This window comes from Pelecanus crispus, chromosome 7 (assembly GCF_030463565.1).
Source record: "Pelecanus crispus isolate bPelCri1 chromosome 7, bPelCri1.pri, whole genome shotgun sequence".
Taxonomy (NCBI): domain Eukaryota; kingdom Metazoa; phylum Chordata; class Aves; order Pelecaniformes; family Pelecanidae; genus Pelecanus; species Pelecanus crispus.
In genome coordinates, this window is record NC_134649.1 from 2242133 (window position 1) to 2268899 (window position 26767).

General features: G+C 40.9%; 1 protein-coding gene across 1 annotated transcript in view; it reads right to left on the reverse strand.

The window, feature by feature from the left end:
• MAP2K5 (mitogen-activated protein kinase kinase 5) overlaps window positions 1–26767 on the reverse strand; it is a 142821-nt gene that overhangs the window by 88569 nt on the left and 27485 nt on the right. Inside the window, exons 8-11 of the mRNA XM_075713812.1 lie at window positions 24183–24247; window positions 7593–7632; window positions 1423–1491; window positions 1248–1329 (exon numbers count right to left, since the gene is read on the reverse strand). Coding sequence (XP_075569927.1) covers window positions 1248–1329; window positions 1423–1491; window positions 7593–7632; window positions 24183–24247 — 256 coding nt within the window. The remainder of the gene's footprint in view (window positions 1–1247; window positions 1330–1422; window positions 1492–7592; window positions 7633–24182; window positions 24248–26767) is intronic.

Below are 26767 nucleotides of genomic sequence, written 5' to 3' on the forward strand. Positions count from 1 at the left end.
TAGAAATGGCTAATAGTCACACAGCATGAGAACAGCAAAGAATTTAACTTGTGGGCTTTGTTGAGTAAATGTAATGCTTTTTCATCAGATATAGAAAATCTGAGAGAATACTCATACTTGGAAATGGGGCACAGTGATCACTGGGACAGAGGTAGTAAATGTAAAAAGAGAGAAATAACAGTAATAACAGGCCGTTTTAACAGGGAGAAAACAAAGTGCACCATAAAACCCTGAAGGGCTTTATCTGTGGTCCCCATCAGAAAGAAAGAAGCTACTCAATGATCCTTAATGGTACACATTTGGCTTTGGAAATTTTTCCTGCCGGAAAGCCTTCCCTCCATAGCAAATTATTTGCAAGACCCTTACTTCTTTATATACGGCTTAACTGAACCTTTGTGAAAAACATGGATAGGGCATAAAATGCTGGCTCATAAGAAAATCCTGGAGAGAGTAATAGGCTGTTGCTTGTAACGACGACGTGATGTTAAAAGTTGAACGCTGCGAAGGGGGTTCTTGCGCACAAGACACAAGGGGACTGCATCTGTCATGACGCACGCTCTCAGAATTGATACACAGAGGGCAGCAATGATTATAAATTGCTGTAATCAGTATACTTTTCCTGCCTTTCTTCCAAGAATGCCACACAGCACAAGATTTCAAAGCAAAGTACTAATACAACTCCCTAATGACAGTAGCGTCAGATTGTGGGGAAGGGGACACTGTTGGTCTGAAGATTCACACTGGGAGAAACAAGAGCACATTCAAAAAGAAACTCAGCCCAGCACTGCTAAACAGCTGTGTTAGAAAATAATTCCTTGTCTTGCAATTAAGAGACGATTTCCACTGAAAACACATAGGACATTGGGTTAATAGATTTCTTTAAAAGAAAATCTGTTTTGGCTATCAAAACAGTAAAAGTGAGGAACAGCTGTTTTGTCAGCAAGGACAGATTGTATGGAAGACTCCAATATCAAACCACAAATTAAGCTAGCATTTATTTCTGTTCTATTTACATTTTCAATAAAAGTAAGTGAAGTTGCACTCAGGGAAAATACAGCGTACCATGGAGAATATAACACAAGCCCAACACTAACCTGTTTTTTTTAAAACTACCTGCAAAGTTATTAATACTTCACATTTTCAAGTCATACTACTGCATTTTGCTCCATTCTGGAAAAGCACATCTTTATATGATTTTTCCCATTTACATACTTAGCAATCAAAAGCACACTGGATACACAACTCACCATCCATGAACTCTGTACACAAGGAAATTCTGTTTTCTACAAAAAAAGCGCCATAAAATCCTATGATATACGATGAGTCACACTGGAAAAAGAAAGGGAAAAAGAGAAGCCTGTTTTAAAAATCGCTGTAGGAAGACTATAAGCAAGAACAATGAAAATGAGAAAATCTACATACCTTATAAAGAATTTCTAACTCTGACATTATCTGCTTCTGGAGTTCCAGTGTTATATCTAAGGGTATCACCTAAAATACAAAAAATGGACACGTGATCAGAGTTGGCATAAAAAGTAAGTGAAAGATTCAAAATAAAAACCTGAAGATCCATGTATTCATTATCCTTATGTGAGAAAAGGAAAGAGAGGAAGAGGTGGAAAGAATATTTTAAGAGAGCGATGAGCAAAGGAAAGAAATGGAAATGAAAGGACAGACTTATTTACTTTTAAAAGTCAGTTACAAGTAAGCTAAGCTATACAGTCAATTTTATCCATGAAACGTCGTCAGGTTTGGGTTTAACCATCCGACCAAGAGACGAGTTAGAACTTGAACACAAGCCCCACGTGTATCGTGAAGAGCAGGCGTGGTAGATCCGCAGGTCGGTAAACTCAGAGTTGCTGCTTATTGACCCAAAGTGCGACCCCCTCCCAGCTCCCGCTCGGCACAGCCTCCTCCTCGCCTGCCCGGCGCCGATTCTCCTCGCTGCAAAGATGTCTCGTGAAAAAACCTGCAAAGCTGCGACCCTGGCAGGTCAGGCTGAACGTGCCGATGTCAACCCTAAGGGCTAAGGACTGCCGTACTGAAAGTATCTCCGAATGTCTCAGCGGTGTCCTGAAGGACTGTCTCCTACCACCACTTACAGTTTCAGTTTCTTTAATATTTACCCCCTTTTTTTCCATATAAATTCCTAGCAGCGTATGAAACATGGAAAACTGTTAAATATATGGAAAAAATGCAGATGATAGCAGATGGTGCAGATGTTTAGGTAAGCATCACCAAAGCATTCCTCAAAACAACTACAAACAACCTGACTGAGCGCCCGGCAGCTCAAAGCAGCCGTTCTCTGTCATGCTTATCTGCCGCTTCCTTCATCCGTGCCCTTGTTTTTCATCATTTTCGAGCCAGGCTGCTACCCGGGACTAAAGTACCGAGTGCTGCAGTGGAGGTGGGGTGCAGCGCCTGCAGTTACAAGCTTTCAGGATTTTCAAGACAGATCCTCTTAATAAGGATGCTGCTTCCGACAGAACCAGCATTGAAAGTCAACTTTTCCCAACAATTCTTTGCCACGGTTATTTGAAGAGTTGCGCGCTTAATAATTAAGTACCACTACATAAACCAAAATGGACTCCAAATGCATTTAGCCAGGCTCAGTCTGCCACCACACAATATTTCACAGTTTAATACTTTAAGCTAAAGGGAAACAAAATCTAGTCAATTTGCAGAATTAGCAGAACAGATATTACAGGCTGCACATACTGCTGACAAAACAAAATACAGAGAGACCATTTCCAAACACATGCATTTTACAGTATCAAAATCTGTCTAAAAGAAAAAACGATAACCTGTTTCTATCAAGAGTTTGCTTTAGGGTTATTTATAAAAGCTGTCACTAAACTAAATTGTAAGTGTAATACAGGGCTGCCAAGAAACGTTTAACACACTTGTCTAGATCAATAATCATTTGCCAACAATATTCACTTACATTTTTCCAGCGTGAAAAACTTAAAATAATTTGCTGGAATACCATCAGTTTTACCCATTGAATATTAACAGAATTTAATCTTGTCAACAGTCTAAAATTAAAGTTTATCTCACTAAATTCTACTCACAGTGAGAAATTTCCCTGCCTGGTTCACTGTGAAGGCTTCACCGACCTGAACGATGACTAGTTAGCATGATCAGCGTCAAATACATCACTGACACCCAATCAACCAAGACCTGGCACGAAGAAAGGTCTCTGGCTGATTTGCATTAACTATAATTACACGCAGACCCTGCATTCTAATAGTGAGGATAACCTGGAAAAGCAGAGCGACCCTATTTACAAGCGTTCGGGATCCCATAGGGCAGGGCACGTACCGCAACGGTATGGCAAGCATGTATCACCACACCAAGCAATATCACCACAAAATAAATTAGGAGAGACCACCGTCTCACTCTCTGCGTAACTATCGTGCCGAAGTGTTTTCTCCCATCTAAACACACGTGGCTCGTGTGACTTACAGCACAGGGGAGACACCCAGCCGATGTCAAGGTTGGAGAAACCTTACGGTATTTACAGCATTGAAACGGGGGCAGAAAGAGGGGAAAAAAAAAAAAAAATCTACATAGCACTGCCTTAATCTCCATTTGTAATCTCCACGGTCATACTCCTTTTGCTTAAAGTTCCCAAGCCTATTTAGAAAATGAAGTTTGTATGGGTGAAACAACTTTTAAGAATATGTGAGCTGACAGTGTTAAGCATGGGCTGCAACAGCATTAAAGCAAGAAAAAAAAAAAACCAAAAACCTCCTCAAACCCATTGCTACCAAGGAAGAAGCTGTGAATAAACTTCCACAACTGTAACACAGGTAAGCAAATGAGATGTAACATTAGACAACAAAGTTTGCCAAAATTGCACCTTTGGAAAGAACTTTGTAGCAAAAAATCACCGTGATTTTCCCCGAGAGGAGAAAAGTAAAACTGAATTCATCAAGCGTAGAATAATGTGCTGTGAGTTCACACCACACCGTTCAATACAATACAATTTCTCACCAAGTTTGCACCAGAAGCTACCAAGAAAAGTCCCAGGAACAGAGGAGCTCGGCAGGTCGCCGCTGATCACGCTAACCACATGCTAACCGCGCCTGCCACGGGGCGGCCGAGCCTGGGGACGCGGGCGAGCAGGACTGATCCAGATCTGCCCGCCCCGATTTCAAAACTAGCCGAAAGGGTGCCTCACACGTAGAGCCGGAGAGGGATCCTAGATGAGGGGAGCATTTTTTTTTAAATTTAAATGATATGGCAGTCCTCTGGGATTCAGCAAGGGGCTCCAAGCACTCCTGCACATCTTCCTTATCAAGCTCCTGCCGAAAATACAGCAATCTTGGAATCGCTCAGCACGCCTGGAACACAGCGTGAACTCAACGTACCTAACGTTCCAAGTGGAAAGGGTTAATTTTTAAAAGAGGAATACCTGAGCACATTTCCTCTGCTCTCCACTACACCTCCAGGACAAATAAGGATGAGTTGTCAAGTTAAATACAAGCACTCAAGTGACTGAATTATAATTTACTCTGTGCTCAATTTAAATTAGTGTGAGGCTATTAAAATATACAGTATAAATACGGCAATTCATCACAAGCTGTCATGGATGACTTCATCTATTTGCTGGAGTGGCATACGTTCCACTAAAGGGAACGAGAGCAAAATCACAGGTCAAATTAAGCTGCTATTCTGTTTTAATTCACTTATTTAATCTGTGGCGACATAATTGTCTTTTACAGTACGTACAACTCAAAGGAAATTTGGGAATATTATAGTCGGTATACAAATGATTAATCAAATGGTCCATTTAAATGCTAGCTTAAGAACAGGAGAAACTAAAAGCAGTTGAAGAATTGCAATCAGCCAGCGTACGCTCAAATTTTTCATTCGGATTTTTCCCTCTAATTAGAAAAAAGTTACCTTAGAAAAATCTATTAAATCCTCTGCATGTTATCTACCTGTAAAGTCTACGTAAAATACGTAATGACGTAGCTTTGGTCTATAACATGGGTATTAACATTGGTTTGTTTTCCTGTTCAATATATTTGCAAGATTGCCTACCAGCTCAAAGCATTTTAATCAACAGGTTTTCACAATGTTCTCTGGTCCTATCAAATCTGTATATTACTGTCGAAAAAAGCCCCCAAAAATGCAGAGCTCTGCTTTCACCGATCCATCCAGCGATGTCCCTTTTAGCAGGATAATCTTCTGTCAAAACACTTGAGCCTTGCAATGACTGCGTCAAGACGCTGGCATTACCATCCTCTTTTTATTGCTGGGTACGCTGAGCCATAAACGTGTTAAGTAATTTTCTTAATAGAGCAAGCAGGCACGATCGCTACCATGGCAGGCTTCCTGACCTCCAGTTTGCGGGCGTGTTATTTTAAACTATGATAATACACACATGTTGATGCAAGATTTCCTCTGAAATCACACTAAAAAAAAATATACATATAATTGAGAGTGACAGGACCACCATGAGTAGCATCTACAAGAGAACCCAGTTTCCCAAATCTTCAGGATGCTAATTATCCACCAGGACTAACCAAACCCTTGGACTCTAAGGGAAACAAGGAGGTGAAATTGCTGGGGGAAAAGGAGTTTTGCCACAGGGAGGTGATTTCAATTAACCTTGCAAAGGGTGAACTCATTTCCCCTCCTGCCTGTGCGATTTTGCTCTTGCTCCACCTCCTCCCCAGGCAGCTTCCGAGGGCACCCACGGCGGCACAGGGCAGGCTGGAGAGCAGCAACGCCAGCGCCGGGCAGAGCTGGCACAGAAGATGCTCTCTGCAGAGCGTGAAAAAGATTATTTGAGGAAGCAATGCAGTAGGTACCAGGGAAAAGCAGCATCCTTACACAAACCCAGCATTTAGGGGAAGAGCTTTTTCAGTTCTGCACTGAAAGTTGTAATAAAAAAAAAAATTGATTATTCAATTTTCTGTACTTTTGTGCCTATTACAACTGCATTGAAAGTTGTAATAAAAAAAATTTGATTATTCAATTTTCTGTACTTTTGTGCCTATTACTCTAACTGCTCATGACAGGTTTAGGAATGACAGCTACCACTTGAAAGGCCTTTTTCAAAATGACTTTCTGAAAAACTTTTTCAAGTGATATTTGTATACTATATAATTAGAAGTTGTTTGGACAGTGTTTCAATTTCCATATTTTCCACATGTAGACAATCATTTCAAATCCAGTAGTAAGCGTTTGCTTCTCTTCAATTCATTGGAAAACCAAAAGCATTTCTCCCAGTGGGGTGAAGGGATTTACGTGACCCTCAGCAAAGCCGAAACATGGACAGAATCTCCTTTTAGTAAATGATATCTGATTGGAACCACAAGACAATCTGAGCCCAAATCTGACAGCTACCCATATATGTAAATATTGCCTGGTAAATACAAAATGCTTCGTTTGAAGTCTTAGTATAGTCTTACATCTTTAAATTCCATTTAACACCAATTCTGCTTGCAGCAACCAGCTCCCATCACTCCCTCTCTTGCCTTCCTCTCCTATCCCCACATGCTTTCAGTTTAACTCAGTTACACCAGAATTTAATGATTAAATAAAGACAGCGGAAAAAAAAGAAATTAGACAAAAAGCCCATTTTACAGTTTTCTAAGTAATTATTCCATAAGCTATATTTTAAAAAATATACCTTTTTTAGATCCCAAAGTATTAATTGGAATTGTACGAATACAACAATTAATTTGTTTTCCAAAAGTCTCTACTGCTTTGCGTTTTAACAAAATTGCCAAATTAAAAAAAAATTGATCTATTAAAAAAGGACATATTTCAGTATTTTTGTATAGATTAACCGTATTAACAATCTAATTTACAAATTTAATCTAATTTAACAAATTACATACAAGAGTTGGCATACTGTTGTCAGAGTTGCGCTATGAGTTTACCACAGCTTTAAGCAAACTTTCAGACAAGACTGGTATTTATCTGACCACAGAACACTACAGTATACAGCTTCACTGCAAAGAAGGCTAACAAGGAAAAATAAAAAGAAGCCAAATCAGTTGGATTAAAAAAACCCAAACGTCAAGGGGGGGGACACGGGACATTAAAATAAACCTGTTAAACCCACAAAATCTCCTAGGAAAACAGAGTATTATCCCAAAGAAAATAGGGAAATTCTCTTATTTAAAAATGAGGTTGCAGAGCCCACTCACGAACAGCCCCTTGGGGACAGCTGGGCATTAGCAGAGAAAGGTAGAGGCCGACATCCCGCGACCTTCCCATCCCCGCTCCCGTAACGCCGGGATTCGGGACGGTGAAGCGGCATCTCCGCCAGTCGCTGGAGAGGCACAAACCACAGCCGCACTCGGACACATCCACGTAACCCCACGGGAAGAGGTGGCCGTACCCACACGCAGTGCCGAGCAATTCCCGGGGGGTGAAACCTGGATTCTGGGAACTCTGTGCTCCTTTGAAATGCCTAGATTTATGGACTCGAGTTTTCCTGCATAAACAATGTGGACTTCAATGCAATAAAACAAATTGAGATCTAACAATCAGAGGGAGGGGAAGGAAACCAAGGTCAAGAAAGAATGGAGAGAAAGAAAGCGAGAAAGAAAATTACTGTAATATCTTACCTTTACTGCTAGTATTTTTCCACTAGGGACATGATATGCCCTGCATGAGGGAAAAAATTAAATAACTTGAGATCACATAAAGTTACCTCTATACATATATGCAACATGTATACACTAATTTCACAGGAAAATGACTTGGAGCTAATACGTTTTACATTAAACCGATTTTATATAGCATTTCTAAAGAAAGACTGATGAAAACAATGGATCAAAAGAATATACTTACACTGAAACCATTCAGTAGGTTTTTACATCTGCATGTTTTATATAAAATCTACACATTGAAGACTTTTGTACAGCATAATAGCAAACTTCTAAGTATGGATTTATCCGCTTCCACATTTTCTTCCAATGAAATAAAACTGTGATATATCCATTATTCAGAATCTTCACGTAAAACAAGGTTTATCACACAGGTCTGCCAGTCCTACGGGTATTTTCAGCGGTAAGACAGTGAGAAACACAGCTCTCTCAGTTACAGTGAAGTAAAACAGGTAATGACTGATTCTTTATCATAACCTAAGGACCCACAGAAAATATTAGTGAAATGAACTTTCTGCATTTGTTTTTAAGATTAGCATGTGTGAGCGCATAGAAGGTTAGAAAGCATTATCGCTAATGCTCACATGTACCCAAAATAATTTTCCACAGTATTTCAAGAGCAGTTTGTCTTAATTTCTGAAGACAAACATTTATAATTGGCTATCTAACAATGACTTGTGTATTCCTAACCATGAACGCGTAAGAAAATAAAAAGGTAGGCAAAAAAAAAAGTCTACTAAAAATCTGATGTAATTTTGCATAAAAACAAAACCATTAAAGGTTTTCCTCTTCACTAGTTTTATTGTCTCATACTGATTTATGACACCATGCACAGTAATGTCATATGTGTGGCACTAACTTTAAAGAATTATAATATTTTACCACTATATACCTCTAGCAATTATTACTGAAGAAGAAAAGCTCTAATACTTTTTTTTTTCATGCAAAAATCATACCTAGTACAGGGCAAGACTGTTGTTTAATCTTATTTATAACCCTGAGCGCTCATATAATTTCTGTTAATAGCTCAGAAGTTTCTAAAAACTTCACCTTAATTTAATAACTCCTGGATAAACATTTGTGTAACCAAGTGGCATTAGCTTTTAGGAACGCAGTTTAAAAAGGCATAGCAAAAAAATCAGCGTTATTTAATATCAGTACAACACGCAAAAAGCGGAATCATCAGACGAAGCTCTGACAGACTGGTAGCTGAATGCATAATCAATGAACCCAACGGAGTAAACGAACTCTGCCGTAACGATGGATGAATCAACAGTGGCAAAACATTATGGACTTAAGATCAGCAGAAATGATAAGAAAATGAACAGGTTGAGATAGCATGCTTAACGTCTGTTAGCTTAATATGTACTGTGCCGGACAGTTTGGCAACTTAATTAGCTTGTCAAGAAAGCTGATCTTTTTTCCGTAAGAGAGATCTCCTGTTTCCAAGTGAATTAAAAGGGAAGACTTGATTATTTAATTATGATGCACGCTAATTCATCCGTGGAAGTTTGGGTTAAATTTCCAGCAGAGGGCAGATACCTGGTTTGGTTTACAGAGCACTGACAGTACCAATTTAACATTTAATTATCGCTGAGAATTGGATCACAAAGGAGATACCATGCCCATGGGTACAGCGTGTCCACTGGCTTTGCAAATGGCAAGCTACCTGGGAGGAAAGGAATTGTTTACTCCAGGCTGATCCGGCATCTCGATTGTCCCAACCTTCCTCAACACAATAACTGTAAAGTGATTAATGAAGTTTGAATAGGAGCTTTGGTTACACCAAAAGACAACCCTACACCTCTGTAGTGGTTTAATTAACAGCTAACACTTCAAATTAGTCTGTAGTTGCTACAGTAATTACCCATTCCAATGAGCGCGTAGGGAAAACGTTTTTGTTGGATATTATGTAGAACTCTAAGTTGGAATTGATCATTTTGGTTACAGTCAGCACAGCTTAAGCCTGAAGATTTAGTACCTTCATGTAGCTTCAGAAGGATGCGCTAAAAAAAACATCCCACAGAATAATGCGCACAGCATGAAGAAAAACACACTTTTTGTGCATACTGCACCCGTCAGTAAGTCTATGGATGTCTACGAGGAGATTACACTAATATTCATACTCTATAAGTAATGTGAAGTCTCATCTCAAGGGTCAACTCTCACAGATTTCAGTGCCACCTCCAAAAGTAAGTAAACAAACTCATCATTGTAGAACCAGATCATTAGACGAAGCAAAGCACCAAAACGCAAAAGGTTCCTCAGCAACACTGTACATTTCAGTGAGCACACACTTAAAAATCTTCCAGGACGGTAGGCAAATGATGTCGCCTAATAAACAGCCACAACAACAACTCCTCTTGCTAGGAATGCATTTGAGCCGTGCCTAACAGCAAAGACAGGCGGATGTTAAAGACGAGTGAAAACAGTTGCTAAATAGCTGAACTACTTAGAGGCAAATGTAAAGAGCAGAAATGAAATGCATTGAAATGCAAAATATTCAAGGAAAACACTGTTTTGACGTTTGCAAAATTTCATTCCTCGCAGAAACCAGGTCTGGGAAAACAAGTGCGTTCTTCTGCTCTTTTTTGTTGGCGTTTGGCTTTGGTTTGCTTTTGACCCACTGCAAAAGCTGCAACAGGTGATTGAGAATAGGTGGCTATAAATCATTTATTGTTAATCATAGAATCATAGAATTGTTTAGGTTGGAAAAGACCTTGAAGATCATCCAGTCCAACCATTAACCCACACTACCAAGTCTACTCTAAGCCAACCAAGGGTAGACCAGACTGAACCATGTCCCAAGTGCCACATCTGCCCGTTTTTTGAACACTTCCAGGGATGGGGACTCCACCACCTCTCTGGGCAGCCTGGTCCAATGCTTGACCACCCTTTCCGTGAAGAAATTTTTCCTAATATCCAACCTAAACCTCCCCTGGCGCAGCTTGAGCCCATCTCCTCTGGTCCTATCGCTAACTCCGTGGGAGAAGAGCCCAACACCCACCTCACTACAACCTCCTTTCAGGGAGTTGTAGAGAGCGATAAGGAGAAAAGGAGATAAGGAGAAACCGAAGAGACAGAACTACATCGGAGCACGCCAACTTCTGCAATCAGAAGTTTAAAATGTAATTTTAAACACTTGATGCTGGTGTCAACTATTAAAAAAATAGAAGATGTTATTTAAATTTTGTTGCAATTTGCCAATTTGTTCCAATGTGCATTTCCCCTTCCCTCTCTGTCCCTTAGTTACATTAGGAATTTATAAGACAAATACCATGGCATGGCGTGCTGTCTTTACTCTCTGGAGAGGAAGCTCCTAACAGGCATTGGGACAAATTAAGAATACATTCTTAGGCAGGGCCCGATCCAGATCCTACTCAGGTTAGTTGGAGAATTGCATCTACCATAAACTTGGTGTTTTATTATTTTAAGTGCAAATTAATGGACATGCTATGAGATTCATAACCACCATAACAACAACTTTCTCCAACACTAAAAAATACTTTTGAAATATACATTTTAAAATAGTGACATAGTATTTATTAAAATGGTAGAAAAATAAACACAACAGCAATCAGACCATTCATGTAGTGCCCTATTTCTGCACATAAAGAAACCGTAACACCAATACACTGCACCCAACTATTCATTTTATTTTAAAAGAGGCAGTTGTTAGCTATTGTAGCCACAGCATTTTTTTAGGCTGAGGACAATGATTAAAGTTATTAAAAAACCCCCAAAGCTCAGGAATCCAGTTTGGGATACCAATCTTACAAGACAATGAATTCTTTTCAAATTCACCAACGTCTGACTGCAAAGAGGTGCTGTGCATCTGTAAAAAGACCGGATAGCACAAAAAGTTGTAGGTATCAAACCGATCCGTGGTGACATCTTCAAAGTGAACAGGAAAGGCTAGTGGTTGCAAACTGCATCTTAGTCTCAGAATATATATGGGAAACAAGAAAATAACTCATATTCATTTTCCCCAGAAAATGAAAATTCTTCACGGAAGCAAACTGTTCTTTCTTGATGCTCAGAAGTATATTTTTGTTTCTATGTCCAATACAGATAAGGGACAAAACCTGCACTCAACTGAGTAACCAATTTAATAATCTCCAGGTAAGGAGAAAGGTGATGACCAATACAGCAGAAAGGAGCAAACGCAGGCGCACCGCTTATACCTATTAGCAGTACCTGGTGCAGGCAGCAAGTTAAGAGATTGTTGTTTAATTAAAACCAAGTCCTAATAACTCAGACTAGTAACTCTCCCCACATTTTTATACGTTTCACAAAAGAAGGAAGAATCTTCAGGGAGGATGGAGGAAAGAAAGCAGCAACTTTCAGACCTCCTCAGGAAAAAATTACTCCGTCAACCCAGGCAGTGTGGTAGAAAGCACTGCACCAGCTCCAAGAAAGAGGGGAAAAAGGAGCAAGAATGCTGGAAGCTCCATAGGGAGAAGAGGAGTTTGGGGGGGGCCTTCCTTCCCCCTGCCCCGGCACTCTGTGCTAACGTGAGATGGAGGAAGTGGCCGACATCTCCTTTTGGGAAGTTCTCCTAGCGAACACACGTGGGCATGCGACGCAGAGAGGTTGGCTTAAAGCTGCCACACATCGTGTAAGAACGGGCAGATGTGGCACCTGGGGACATGGTTCAGTCTAGTCTACCCTTGATTGGCTTAGAGTAGACTTGGTAGGGTAGGTTAATGGTTGGACTGGATGATCTTAAAGGTCTTTTCCAACCTAAACGATTCTATGATTCTATGATTCTAACAAAAGGACAGGCAGACTTCAAACACTGTGTATTTTGAAACACTCCCACCGGGGAAAAGAAATTTAAATCTCTACCTTCACATTCCCACTAGGGTTCATTATTCTGAGCCCCCTGCATCCATTACAACGAACAGCTTCTAAGCAAGACTGGCACAGTTGTGTCAAATATTTTATTAACCTTGACTATTAACCATATCCCTAGACATTTAAAGCCCTGAAGGGACCCATGCAAGCCAAGTCCTTTAGCATAACTTGGTCTCCTCTACTCTGAAAATCAAGAGTGCCCCTCGGGGAGCGCTGCAACGGCAGCTTGCCCAGCTCCGTGGCAAAAGCTGGGTTGTTCTGGGGAATAAGAAAGACGGTGTGAGCAAGCACGCGCTCTGCTTGAACAAAGCCCTCCAGCTAAGCCGGAAAAACTTCTGATGGACTGCGGAGTACGGCGTGTGCATCCCTTGTGTTCCAGAAAATAAAAATCAATATCATGGAAAACTAGAATAGGGCTTTGGGGGAACTGCCAGCTCCTCGGCATCTCTCCCCCCATATATAAAAAGTCTTTCTACAGGAAAGCAAATTAAAAAACGAAAGCGTCAGAAGCAGCTGGTTTCTGTCTTAAAAGAGAAGGGGTGGGAAAAAAAGGGTAGCTGAATTTCACATTGCCTGCTTTGTTCTTCCTGAGGTCTACTGCAAAGAAAACCAGAGGCGAAATGCAAGATGCTTTGGTTCAAAAATCTTTATGGAATAAACCACAGCCCATCCTAATATTTAATGCTAATAATTTCATACACTGAATAGTGAGTTTCTACTCACTTAGTTCAAAAGTAAACCAAACAAAACCAACCAAACAGAACATGCACAAGCTTCTTAATAAATAGCTTAGATGTCAAACAAAAAAATTCTCCCTCTTTCAACTTGCTAAGACTAACAATTTTATATTCTCCCTGTGAGAAATTTTACCTAAAAGCACAGTGGGAAGCTGCATTACTTGCTGTGATTGTGGTATAATTTCTTCCAAGGCGAGCAAAGAACTAACTTCAGGTTTCAACATGCAGGCACTCAAGAGAAACAGCAATTTTCAATTTGTTTTCTAATTTTTAATTGTAAAGCATTTGCCCACATACGAGTGACTTAAGAATGGTCACATCAGAAGCACAGACTGAGCATGCAAAGATCCCCGAGCTTTCTCGGACAGCTCTTCCTAACATATACAGTAACTTTTTACTACAAACTGAGTTTACTATTGTCTGAAAACTCAAAATAAATGCAGTCTCTACCTAGAAGCAAAAATTCATTAAAATTATTATATCGCGCTGCTAATGCTGATGCAAAAAAGCACTGAGGAAGCCTGCAGCAGCCTACCACGCAGAAGATCCTGCTTCCCATCTGTTCACTCTGGCCACCAGGATGTATTTTCCTATTTTTATCCCCCAATAGCCATGGAAACGATTTCTAATCAATAAGATATTCCTTGGCAAGACCAAATGATTCAATGGAAAGCCATGACCTGTCTGCTATGCCAATGAGTCAGTCCCTTCCCTTTCTAGAAATATAACTAACATCAGCAAACATGACAAAATGATATACTGACAGCACTGTTACATTAGCGATGGGGCTGCAGGACGCAGGGATGCAATGCTCCCCGCTGGTCGAGGTACCAGAGAAACTCATGGCTAACGCCACAAACTCAGATTCGCTGTACTTCCAGCGGCTCGCAAGCGTTGGTGCGTCATTCTGCTAAATGATGCTTTTAGCAGATGAAAGGGTGGTTGAAAGGGACCTCTGCGCACCATCTGGACTGGATGATCTTAAAGGTCTTTTCCAGCCTAAACGACTATCTAATCCAACCTCCCTCTTGAGGCGGGACTGTAGCAGTGGATAAGCTCAGCCATAGCTGTGTCCAGCTCTGTGCTGAAAGCCGCAAGGATGGAGACCTCCTGCCTCTGTCATGCCCTGTTACAGTGCTGCACCATCTTACTTACGAAGAGGTTTCTCTTCATGTCCAATCTGAACTTCCCAAGGTGGCAACCTGAGGCCACAAAGTAAAAATAAAAGTAAATATTTCAGGTCCTTTCTCCCAGATACGTTTCATAGAATCATAGAATCATGGAATGCTTTGGGTTGGAAGGGACCTGCTTCACACCTTGCTATGTATTCATTATACGCATTTGTTAAAAACATCGAGACATCATTTTGCTCGACAAGAATCGCAAATACTCTCCCGTTTCCCCATGGCTGCCTCAGCTCACCCGTAGCACTGCACTGATGAACCGAGGAGGAAGTCCTCCAGACATCCTCCTCACTCGATGCACGGAGTAACACGCGCAAAAGGTCTCTGGGACTGAGGCAGAGTATTTCCTAACAGAAATGAACATACACATAGAAGCCCTAGGTTTCTTATTTGAGTTAAAAAGTTCACACAAAAAGCTATGGTTATAGCAAGCAGCACCTTCAGATGTAAGGGCACCAAATGAAGTCAGACTGAACATTTTCCTGCCCTATGAGAAATAACCTAGAGCAAAATGACTGCATCAGTGTCGCGCAAGATGAATACAATTCTCTAAGTGTTATGCATTGCAGAATGACATGCCAGTCACCAGCTGCAAACTATATGCAGCAAATCACGCGCAGATTTGGTTTACTGTTAATTTTTCCTTCTTTTTTTTTCCTAGTACTGCCACTGTCTGTCGCGCTCCTGGTCAGGCTCTGGCAGTCTAATGATGGAATCATCACGTACTCAGATGGCCATCTAAAGAAACAGATTCAAATTGTTTCTAGGAAATAAACACTCTGACAGTTGTTGCCTTCTGCAATAGACAAACACATTAGCCTGACTCTCTGGCTGTTAAAACAGGAAATCCAAAGTGCACAGCAGTTGTAAAAAGGAGCTTTTATGGGGACTGTGCTAGTTCAAACAGCAATCTACGCCAACCTCCCCTCTATCTAAAATCCCATTACAGATGCTTGAGTACTGATTGCAAAATGATTTGTTGTTAAACTAGGAAACAAACAAAAAATACTTGTATCTAAATTTTAAACTTTTCAAAAGAGCAAAATTGGCACTAGAAGCTGCATAAAGAAAATGCAGAATAGCAAAATGTCTCACTTAACCCATCTCTCTGGGAAAGAGGCGGTTTTGGCATCCAAGCCTAAGCACAGCAGAATGAATCCCTCACCTCTTTTATGCTGCAACCTACTACTATTTCCATCTGTTACCACTTACATTAGTCTTCCTCCTCCACTGCAGCCGAACATTCAGGGTCAGCCTTTGAAAACTGGATTACAAGTCTTTCTCTTTGCACCCATCCCGTTGCAATTCAGTCCCCATTCCTTCGAGAGACCTGGACAGACAGAAAGGACTAAAGATGGAGGCAGCTTAGCCTTGACGCTGCTTGAGGAGGCGGCAGTGCCACCATCACCAGCACTGGGTCACTCACCACCACAGGACCAACCCAGATCAGATGCAGACACAGTAATGTCTTTCAGCTGCTGGCTTTAAACTAGCTGAAAGAACAACAGAGAGCAGAGCAGCCATCGGCTTAGACTGACACGGGCAGGCATTATCTGACACAGCGTAAAGCCTGCCAGCACGAAGTAAACCCATCACAATTTTAGGAAGAAATCTGAAGCAAGAGTGAGCCCAAAAGTACGTCACATCCTACGGTGATGGCAGTTTAGATGCTTACATCTCTCCACAAGGAGACCTAAAGCTGGATTTTCTGCAGTATCAAACCATTTGTTCAGGAGAGAGTGTTCAGGACACTCACAGCATAACAACTATCAAGGAAAAACAGAGCTGTTCAATAATTCAGTAACGACCAGTAGCAGAAAAGAGAACTGTGCCAAGAAGCAAAAGTTTTCTAGGTATTCGCTGCAACTGCTGAAAGAGAGTTTTCTTCTAATCATGGTTCAGTTTCAAATAGAAAGCTTGCTTCTTCCCCAGGAGCAGGCTGAGAGCATAAACACCGTCAGGTTCGTTACGCTGCTCCATCCACTACTGGATTGCACTGAGATACCATCGTGATGTATTCTACTACATGCTAGAAACAATTTTTGCATTGCTCCTCTTGTATCGCTCCTCGCCATCGTCATTAAAACAGCTGTGGTGACGTACAGGGAAGGTGGTTATACATCGGAGCTGGGTATGGCTGGCTAAGCCTTATGATGATCAGTGGCTACCCGAGCAGTTAATTTTTAGCATTTTGAGTAAGCATTTTCAAAGAATCTGGAGTGAAAAGAAATTGAGAAATCAACGTCAACCTTGCTGGTGTCGTTACACCCACTGTTCTTCGCAGGGACATCAAACAGAGATTAAGGAGAGAGTCTGAAACACAACACTGGCAGCCTAATGGCAAAAAAGGATTCCTATATAAATACACTTTCTTCTTCCCCTTATCATCTCACATTCACTGCTATAAGCAAAAGCATTATTTAATATTTAAGTATTTTATGTTAGGGAACAGTCAGTGCCTATAAGCTTGGCATAGCTTGGCTCTGGCAAATTCCACCAATTCTCTACTACATGGAATGTTATTTGTAACCAAGAAACAGACAGAATCATCGAATCATTTAGGTTGGAAAAGACCTTTAAGATCATCAAGGCCAACTGTTAACCTGGCACTGCCAAGTCCACCACTAAACCATGTCCCAAAGTGCCACATCTACACGTCTTTTAAACCCCTCCAGGGATGGGGACTCCACCACCTCTCTGGGCAGCCTGGTCCAATGCTTGACCACTCTTTCCGTGAAGAAATTTTTCCTAATATCCAACCTAAACCTCCCCTGGCGCAGCTTAAGCCCATTTCCTCTCATCCTATCACTGTTCCTTGGGAGAAGAGCCCGACCCCCCTCCCTGCCCCCTCCTGCCAGGAGCTGCAGAGCGATGAGGTCTCCCCTCAGCCTCCTCTTCTCCAGGCTGAACACCCCCAGCTCCCTCAGCCGCTCCCCACCAGCCCTGTGCTCCAGACCCTGCCCCAGCTCCGCTGCCCTTCCCTGGACACGCTCCAGCACCCCAATGTCCTTCTTGTGCCGAGGGGCCCAAAACTGGACACAGCATTCAAGGTATCGCCCACGTCGGGGTGAGCTGCAGAGAAAGCTGCGCTGTGCTCACACACCACCTCACTCATCGGTAGCAAGAACAAACTCAAATTTTCAGGATTACTATTCGCTTAATCTTCCAAGCCATGGGCATACAATGCAAACAAAACAACTTTAATTTAAGAATCATCCAGTTTCTAATTAAACAGCCATAGGCAGCTGGCTGGATACATTTTAATCAGTTTCAATAACCTATTGATTGTATACTGAAGCTTAAAAATTAAAAGTAAAAAGATGACCGGGGAATTGTCCCATCTCAGAACAACAGTAGAACCCTCTGTAAATAACTCCTCTTTTAACCATCAGCTAAATGAACACTTCAATACTGCAGTACAAAGTCTTCTGCAAAATTACTTTAACTAACAAGCAGAAATTTATCAGCTTCAGCCAAAATCAATGCTGAAATCAATTTGAACACTGGTTGTGTCTAAAGGGGCTCATTGGCAATTTAGGGAAATTACACCATGTAAATGCCTGTGCTTTAATTGAACAGTTTCATCAACTAGGCTGTGATTGCTGTCCATTCATTTATTTACTTTCACTGCAGCTACCATTCTGCAAAGGAATGGTTTTTGTCAGACTTGAAGGAGGTACTTTATCTTCATATGAGGCAGGCAAGTGATAGCGGGGGTCAAAAGAAACAAGTGAACAGCAATCACTGGTCAGTCTTGTTTAAACTGCAACGATAATATGCAGAAATTTGGTGGGGTATTTCTAACTTACTCCAGCTATTATTGTTCCAATGTTTTTCAGTGTGACTAAAAATAAAACAAAACAAGAGAAACAGAAAATGAATGTAGCCTGGGAAAGGAAATAAAGGCAAACGCCTCCACAATTGCAACACAAGAACGCAGGGAGATGCGATTTTCAGACTTCACATGGCCACAGATTTGTTTTAACGCCAAACAAAACACTGAACCTGCCTGACTTCCTTTTTTTCAGAGCTGCATCAAGCACCAGGCTGGGACGAGCAACAAGAACGTGTATAAAATGTAGCGAGAACCTCCCCTGGAAAGTACAACACAAACGGACGCGCGTGGGTCGGCTGGCAGCGCTCCGGGCTGGGAACCTGCAGAGACGGGCTCGGCTCCTGCTTCTGTCGCTGCTTTGCTACCCTGGGAAAACCATTTCCCTCCCTGTCTCCGTTCACCCTCTGCCATGTGCAGAGGATGACAGCAGCCTCCTTTGCAAAAGGGCCAAAACAATCTGGGGGAGGTATTTTAAAGAGGGGCAAGTGATTGTTATTGTATTGCATATTCACGCACAAAACCCAGAAATGAATGAACAGAGGAGAGCAACAGCTCTGCTTAGATTCAGACTGGCTTCCCGCACCATTTCAGGCGTGTGATAATTACTGCTTTTGAAGAACAAACTGGGACTGCAGAGACGTTCTTGACACTCCTTCACGACAGCACCAGCGTCCTGCATTAGCAGCCATGGGCCAAGCCACAAGGAGCAAACCTTCTCAAGGCAATGATAAACTCCGGCTATTCCATTGCCATTCCAGCAAAGAGCTCAATCACCCTCACCTCCCTTACTCTCCAACACAGCTAAATCTCCTCCAGCTTCCTGACTCGAGAACTGACAGCGCTTTTCCCTGCTAACGTTAGAGGATCTGCAATGCACTCGCAAGGCACAGTTTGCAGGCTGTCTTGCAAGAGATAGCAACTCTCCAGCTGTCTCGCCATGCGCTATGTTTAATGTGCTAATGGGGCACCCCAAGGTTGGTTGAGATAGAGTATAAAGAAACGGGCATATGCTGGAATGTACAACTCAACCGAACAGCAAAATTGCTCAAGTAAATTGCTCAAACAAATTAAGCTTCTGCATTTATCCCTATTTTCCCTAGCTATACAATTCTTCTGGGCGGTACATCACCAACAGCCACTTCTCTCCCAATTACTCAACTTAAAGTGAAGCCGTCTGGCTTAACAGCATTTTGCTAAGATGATAACCGATTCTCCCTTTTCTTCCCTCTCTCCCAGATACTAGGTAACCTCACAGATTAATTACGGCATCATTGGGACTTTATGTTTATTTCGGTATACAGAGGGTTATGGCTTGCTGCTGCTGAAGACTCCTCTAACAGAATCCAAAGATTTACAAACCATGCACAACACACATTTTAAAAAAAATCCCAGGCATGCAAGAGGCAATACCATCCCCTAGAGTTCCCTGAACATCTCACTTCTCACTAGCTACAGTTGCAAAGTAAAAACTAGAAAACATGAAATAAGAGAAAAATATTCTTTTTGCTTGTATGTAAAGGAAGGAAATAGTGATAACTTTAGATATGCCATGTGAGAGAGACTTGGCAGAGTAATTATTTGCCAGAGATAAATACTTCCACTTTGTAATTCTTAGGTTCAAAATATATGCAACTAAGGATCTTAGGTCTAAATAATATAATGTAGCTACTCCTGAGACTGGCTGGCAGAGTGCCTACATCCCCATTACAAACCAAAATGTTAGCCTTCTTTTACTGAAGTAAAAAGGAGCAATCTTATCAAAATACTCGCTCAGAGCTCTGCAGCCAACGATGGAGCTAAAAGAAGCAGCACGGAAGCACATCCTTAAATGCCTTTTGGACCTACCAGTGAATGATTTTTTCAAAAAAACCAATATAAGTAAATACCATAGATGTGCTGGTATACAGGTGTTTTCTTCTGCTGTGAAGCAGCCCAAACTGTACATTCTCCATCCTACCAGCTTCTATAAAATAGTTGACAAAAAAATTAGCAAGTCTGTTGCAGAGCTGGAAGGTCGTGCACCTACCGGTGTAACAGTCTTTGGGCTCTCGTCAGGAAAGGTGCAAATCTCCACGAAATAATGGCAGCTGAGAGTTTCCAAAAATTCATAGAATTGGACTTACAATGCTCCACGGAAAGTGAAAATCCCAGTTAATGATGTAAACTGCCTACAGCAACTGGCAAACAGAAGAGAAAGACACTAGGGTGCTTTCAGGTCTTTGTTACAGCAGATTTCATCACTTTCTTGACAATCTTTACTCAAGACAGGGTACACGCTGCCCACTATGCACCAGTGGAAGAATTCTTCCTTTCTGATTGTTTGTATGTTCAAAGACACGTATCTTCAAAGACACTTTTTCAATATACAGTTTGGGATTATTTGTATGTTCTCACATATTTTTGAAAATACAAGCAATCAGAAAGCAAGAATAATTAACTGGTTTTGCCGCACCTAACTCTGTAATTCTTATCATTCCTTAATTACGAAAATAGTGTATCAAAAGGTAGGGGAAAAATAGGAATTCAAACAACTATTAAATCCCTTCTTTTTAGAACAGGAAAAACATTTAGATTCAGCAAGTTCTCACTAGAAATATTGCTATAAAGTATTGATTTTTTACCAGACTCAATTGACTGAAAAGTTGTTTGTATAGCAATATTGGCCAAGCCAATATACTGGAACAATTTTGCTACACACAGTAATCAAGTGTATTTCTAAAGTATAATTATACTGTCATAAAAATAAAGCTAAGATACCTCTTCTCCAAGCAATAAAACAGTTGCAGCTGTAAAGAACCCAAATAAATGAAATACATTTTCTAACTAAACATAGTGTCTTCCAAAGAGAACAAAACCACCTCCTCTCTCCCCCCTTAAGCCAAGGTTAGCATGAAAAGTGATCAATACTTCAATCTCAATAAACTATTTCAATAGTAGTTAATTCACGTGGAAAGAGAGGCTGAAAATTTTTGCTCAGCGACCTGCGACACGCTATCTTGTTTGCTGAATGCTGATAATATATCATTGCCATAATGGATATAACTTAGTATAAAGAGCTAGAAAGGAAGAAAAAAGATACCACAGACACGTTCGTTCTTTAGATTCAGATCAATACTACACACAGCCTCTTCTGAAACAAACCAACAGCATGGAATGCTGGAAGAGGAAAACAGCCAAACGTTTGCAATTCATTTCATTTGACAAATGTTCATTGATTTACTGGAATAAAATATATGTGGGCTGCTACCCATGACTAGTGCAATCCAGCTACCTGTAAGTATTCCATTTTGCAATTTCTTATTGGCTTGTGTAGCACAGATGCTCCTTTGGCGAGGGAGAACAGGCTCCCCGTTACGAAGGGGTGATTGTTCCAAGGTAGGAAGTCCTGTGTGCTTTGTCCAAAGCGCATCACCACGGCGTGGTAACTGCAAACTCCCTGCAACAACGGCAACCAGCAGCCCTCCAGGGATGGGAGAGTGAATTGGTACAATTCTTCAATCCATCGCACCAAGAAACAAATTTGGGAAGACCAGAGAGGAACGCACAGCTCAGAAGCCTTTTGGGAGAAAACCGTATTTGATATTTATATTCTGCTATTGTTTGCATCGGAAAGAAAGTCAAACTTCAGGAAAGTGTAAAACATCTACATGTAAAAATGGTGCACATTCCCTGGAGCAGTGCAGAATGACACTTGCACTAGAGAAAATACTGTGAAGTCACTGCAACTGCTAATTTAAAATATGAACGCAATAAAAAGGAAAAGGAAAGGTAGAAATATTTTCGTGATACAGAAGAGGGCTTATGTTTTTACAGGTAAAATTTTTTAATTCCCCAAATTGCAGGCAAATGCAACACAACCACTTAACCGAAGCAGATCACACCATCGGCCCGCACAATGCAGCAAATCAATGTAGAAGAAGTGTCAGAAGTATTATGCATTCCCTCCTGCACTATTATCCTCTGCACCTTGAGTGTTCACATCTCCTTCATCATTCCTGCAGACTCTTACTAAAAGCAGTAGTCACCACAAGAGAAAAACATTTTTTGTAAAAATGTTAAACCAAAAGCAGGCATGTAACTATACTACCCTTCGGAAACACAAAAAGAAGTCAAAAGGTGGAAGCTTGGCTTCACGCAGCATTTTATCCAAATTTCCTGTATGAATTTTATGAAATGTGAAGTACACACTATGCACGTGGCAATATTATAGAAAAATGAGACATTTTTGTACCGCCTTCTGCGTCTAAAAGCACTGTCTTGTCGTACGGACCACGCGCACACAGCGGATGTGGAATGGAGCTGTTCCTTGTGAGTAGGGCAGACACAAGCTGACCAACAGACATTAAGTTCAGCAGATCCGTAGTGCAAAGATTAGCAAAGCACATATTCACTTGCCTCGGTTTCCATTCCTTAGACTTTGGCCACTGGCTGCTGTAAGGCACAGGATGAAGGGGAGAGACTTTTGGTACGACCTGGTATGGCCTTCTTAGGCAGCTCATGATTTTGCATTGCTAGCTCCTTATTTCAGCTATTTCTCTAAAGAAAATAACCCCAAACTGGGTAACAATGACACACGCGAGTTCCCTCACTTTGTGGGATATTCCTTTTCCCTAACTGAGCCTCAAGTGCCTTCCACAGGGATCAGAGCACGTGGCCCTCCTTTGCAACGCTTCTCCCACCTCCATCCGCTCCCGGAGCCTCCATCAGTACATGGGGTAGGGAAGCAACCTTCTCTAAATCAGAAAACACCAAGAAGTCACTGACTGAGCTGTGAAGTTCAACACTCTCTTCTCAAATCTTTCATATGGTAAAGTAAGAAAAGAACAGTTTTTGCAAGTTTCTTGGTCTAGGAATATCTTTCTACAAGAGAACATCAATGAGATTTCTGAACGGCGTTCCATCTACAAGGCCAACCTGATTTTTGAAGAGCCCATTCAAGGACTAGATTTGTCCCTTTAAGGTTTTGGGAGTCCGTTTTCGTTAAACCTTCTACAAGGAGACCAAAGCTAGTCGTTTTGCAATGTTGGCAGCCAATTAGAAACTAAACTAAATGCACCGTAGCTTTTAAAACATTTAAAAAAATTGTTAATATCAAAGTTAAAATGTCTAAGGTATAAACAAAATCATAATGGGATGCTGGGTTACTGTATATGGTAAATAGCTCTCTGGAGGAAACCTTTATTACTCCCTCAGGGCTTTCTTACAAAGTATGGATTTCTTAATTCCTAGTGGAATATTTTTCATACACCACTGCAGACTATTAAGTACCAGATATTACATTATGTAGTTTAAACTTTGTACTATGCATGAGAAAGACTTTCCTGTCGAGAAAACTATATCTCTGCTATTATAATCTTTACAATATTAAAATTAATACTGGCTGCAGGGTATAAGCTTCACTACCAAAATTTGGGGGAGTTTATCATTTAATATATTCATCAGCCTGTGCGTGAAGCTGCTCATAAGGGAGGGAAGTCACTGCGACAGCAAAAGGGGTATTTACTAATTTTGAATTGCTAGAGAAAGGCAGAGCAATGGTGTCATCGCATCCCACTGGTGTCATTCTCAGTGCTGGGCTAGCAAAGGGCGTGGTGAGCCAGCAAGAATAATGGCATTGCAAATACTGAAGGCAATTCATTATGCTTCAGGACGTTTCAAGTTCCACTTGTGAACCATTAACTTGTTACCCAGGAGGGATTCAAAGCCAAGTATTAAAAAGATAATAAAAATGCACCAGCCCTCACGGCACCCAAAAACAGATACCTTGTAAATATGTAAAGAGAATTCTTTAAAAGTTTATATTAAGAATTGCTTTTATAATCTCTGCACAGCAGCAACAGCCCACCTATATCTCACTACAAATATGAAGGGGGGGGAGGGAAGAAGCACTGTTAAATTTTATTTTCAAAAATTTTAAGTGAAATTCAACACTCACTTGTAGACTGTGCCTCCATTGCCATGACCGAGGATGTCTCGATACCGTATGTCTTGTTCATTCATCTCCACAAGAAAGAAAGAAAAACAAAAGAGATGTCATGCTGTGGATGGAAATGTCAAGGAAAAGCAACTCTAGGCCATAAACAACAAGCAGTCTGGGTCATTTCAAGTTCAGCTGCAAGAACGAGAAGATCAATACAACATTTGCTGTCCAATTTATAAAAGACGATACCAAGGGACAAAGTGATGGAAAGTTTAATGACAATTTGTTTGCCTGGGTCATTTCATTAAAGTTTGATAAAAGGTGTCAAAATGGAATGATATAATATAGCTCAAGAGGGTCAGGTCACAGATACTGATAGGAAAAGGGTCTCCAGAACAGCACATAACCAAAGCCAAAGTTGGAGGTGAATGGAAACAATCCAACAGAAAACTGTCATCTTAAGTATGGCTAGAAAAGTTTATGATTTATTCTGGAATCAGCATAATTGATACTAATTGAGTGACACTTCTGTCAGTAGGATTCCTTTGTAGTGCTTAATTTATGTATCTTTTAACTAAAGCAAATATTCTGGGGGAAAAAAAAAAAAAGAGTCTTGAATTGCTATCCAAGAAAAATAAATTTTCTTGAAATACACAACTAATTGCTTGCCTCAATCTTTCTGCTCACTGGGACAACTCTCCAGATATGACGATATCCTCAGATATTTGAGCAGAAGCCTGATACAAGCACTGTACGTTGCAAATGCTGGAATTCAGGATCTTTCTGATATGGGTTTTATAAAAGCTTATTATACATCACCTTGCTGGATGAGCAATTCAAATGTAAAACTACAGTTCAACCTTCTCCTGTATAAAGACAGTTATACTGATCCCCCAGCTAAACCACCTATTTTAAAAAAAAAAATCACTACAGACATTTTTGGAATGCACATGCATACTTGAAATTATTTTAATGAGAGTAAATTCTGGGCTGCATGCATTTGCTATTCCAAAAAGATCTCCCTGCATTGCCTGATCATTGTAAGTAATAAACGTCTGGGTGAATCCCATTTTTAAAAGATGTTTTCCTAGGAATTTGTTACCAAATCATTAACTTGCTTCTAATTAACTGTTTCCATTTGATGGGTTACCAAGTTAAACATTTCACATGAGTTGGCGTGGCTGCTTAAAGACTTTCTGTCATTTTTGTGCGTTAAAAGGCACCAAAAAACCCCTAATGATATGCCTGGTCTGCTATCACTGATGTGATTAGAGATCACGTAAGCACATCTAAGAGAGCTTCAAATTAGCTGTTTCAAGTACCACGAGCACCATGGTGAGAGCCACGCAGACCTCGCCGTAAGCTAACTATCTGTATTTACCCAACTTCGGAAACGGCTTTTAAAATTCAGCGGGGACACGTGCCCTTCAGTTACTAAGCCATGTTTAAGCATCCCCTTTCATAGGATGTCAGTGAAGATAAGAGGAACTTTGCCCCTGGCTTCAGCTGGAACACGTAAGTGATGGTAACAAGCTGAAATGCCCTAAAGAGTCAATATTCAGCATGTCTTACAAACAGAAAATGGAATATTTAATTGATTTAAAATAATACGTTTTAAGGACAGAAATTATCAACGCCAAAATTTGTGCTCTTTCCTTTCACTACCTGAATAAAAAGCATGCTTGTGTCTCACAGGGAACACTTTTCCTCTATGCATTTCTTCCAGTGAGGTCAAAATCTCCGAGTTCTGAGAAAATTCAAAATACCTCAAAGCAGAAGTTGACTCTACATTACTACCTGTTTGTTTGTAGTTAAACCTGGGCCAGATATCTTAAGAGGGTATGAAACGGCCCATTCAAGTATCAAGGTTTACGATGCAAATGAAAATTCATTTTACTACCGAAAGCTATCTTTCTTACTGCAACAATCAGAAAATGCAAATAAAGGGGGGGAAAAAAAGACACTTCATAAGGAACAACAATTCACAAATGGGTTGTAAAATATGTAAAGAATCTGTACTGGATTCCTTGCTCTAAACGTAACTTCTCTCAGACTGCAGTACTCATTAATTTAAAGCACATCCTGTGTTTAAGGAGTTGTGCTCTCCGAAGGTGGAGGACTTTAATTCTCCAGTCTTTGAGGTAACAACAAACGCCTCTTTCCTCTATTCCCAGCGATGTTCTTATAAACAAAACTCTTTAGAGAAATCAAATGCATCCACAGAGCTATGAACTTACTTGTATCTTTGCTTCTTGGGGGGGAAAAAAGCAGAATTTTTTGGTAGTTACACAAGTTATAAGCAACAAATTGAGCAGAACCAGAGACATAAAGCGTATTCTCTTTTCTCCTCCTTTTTGCTAACTGGTGAAAGGACAGCATTTTCTTCCCGCCATTCCCTAAAAGCCAGCGACAGGCGCAGCCGTACTGTGATGCTGCACCGCTTGCACCCGCTGGAGCCCAGCACCAGTTCTTGTCTCTAGGCACAAAGAGCAACCAGAAACCCAGGGTGAAACAGCAAGGCTGGGGTGGAACAAGTATCTGCCAGCAACCGATAGAGAGATAAAGGGTGATTTACTGGCTCAAATAAAGATGCCAAAAAC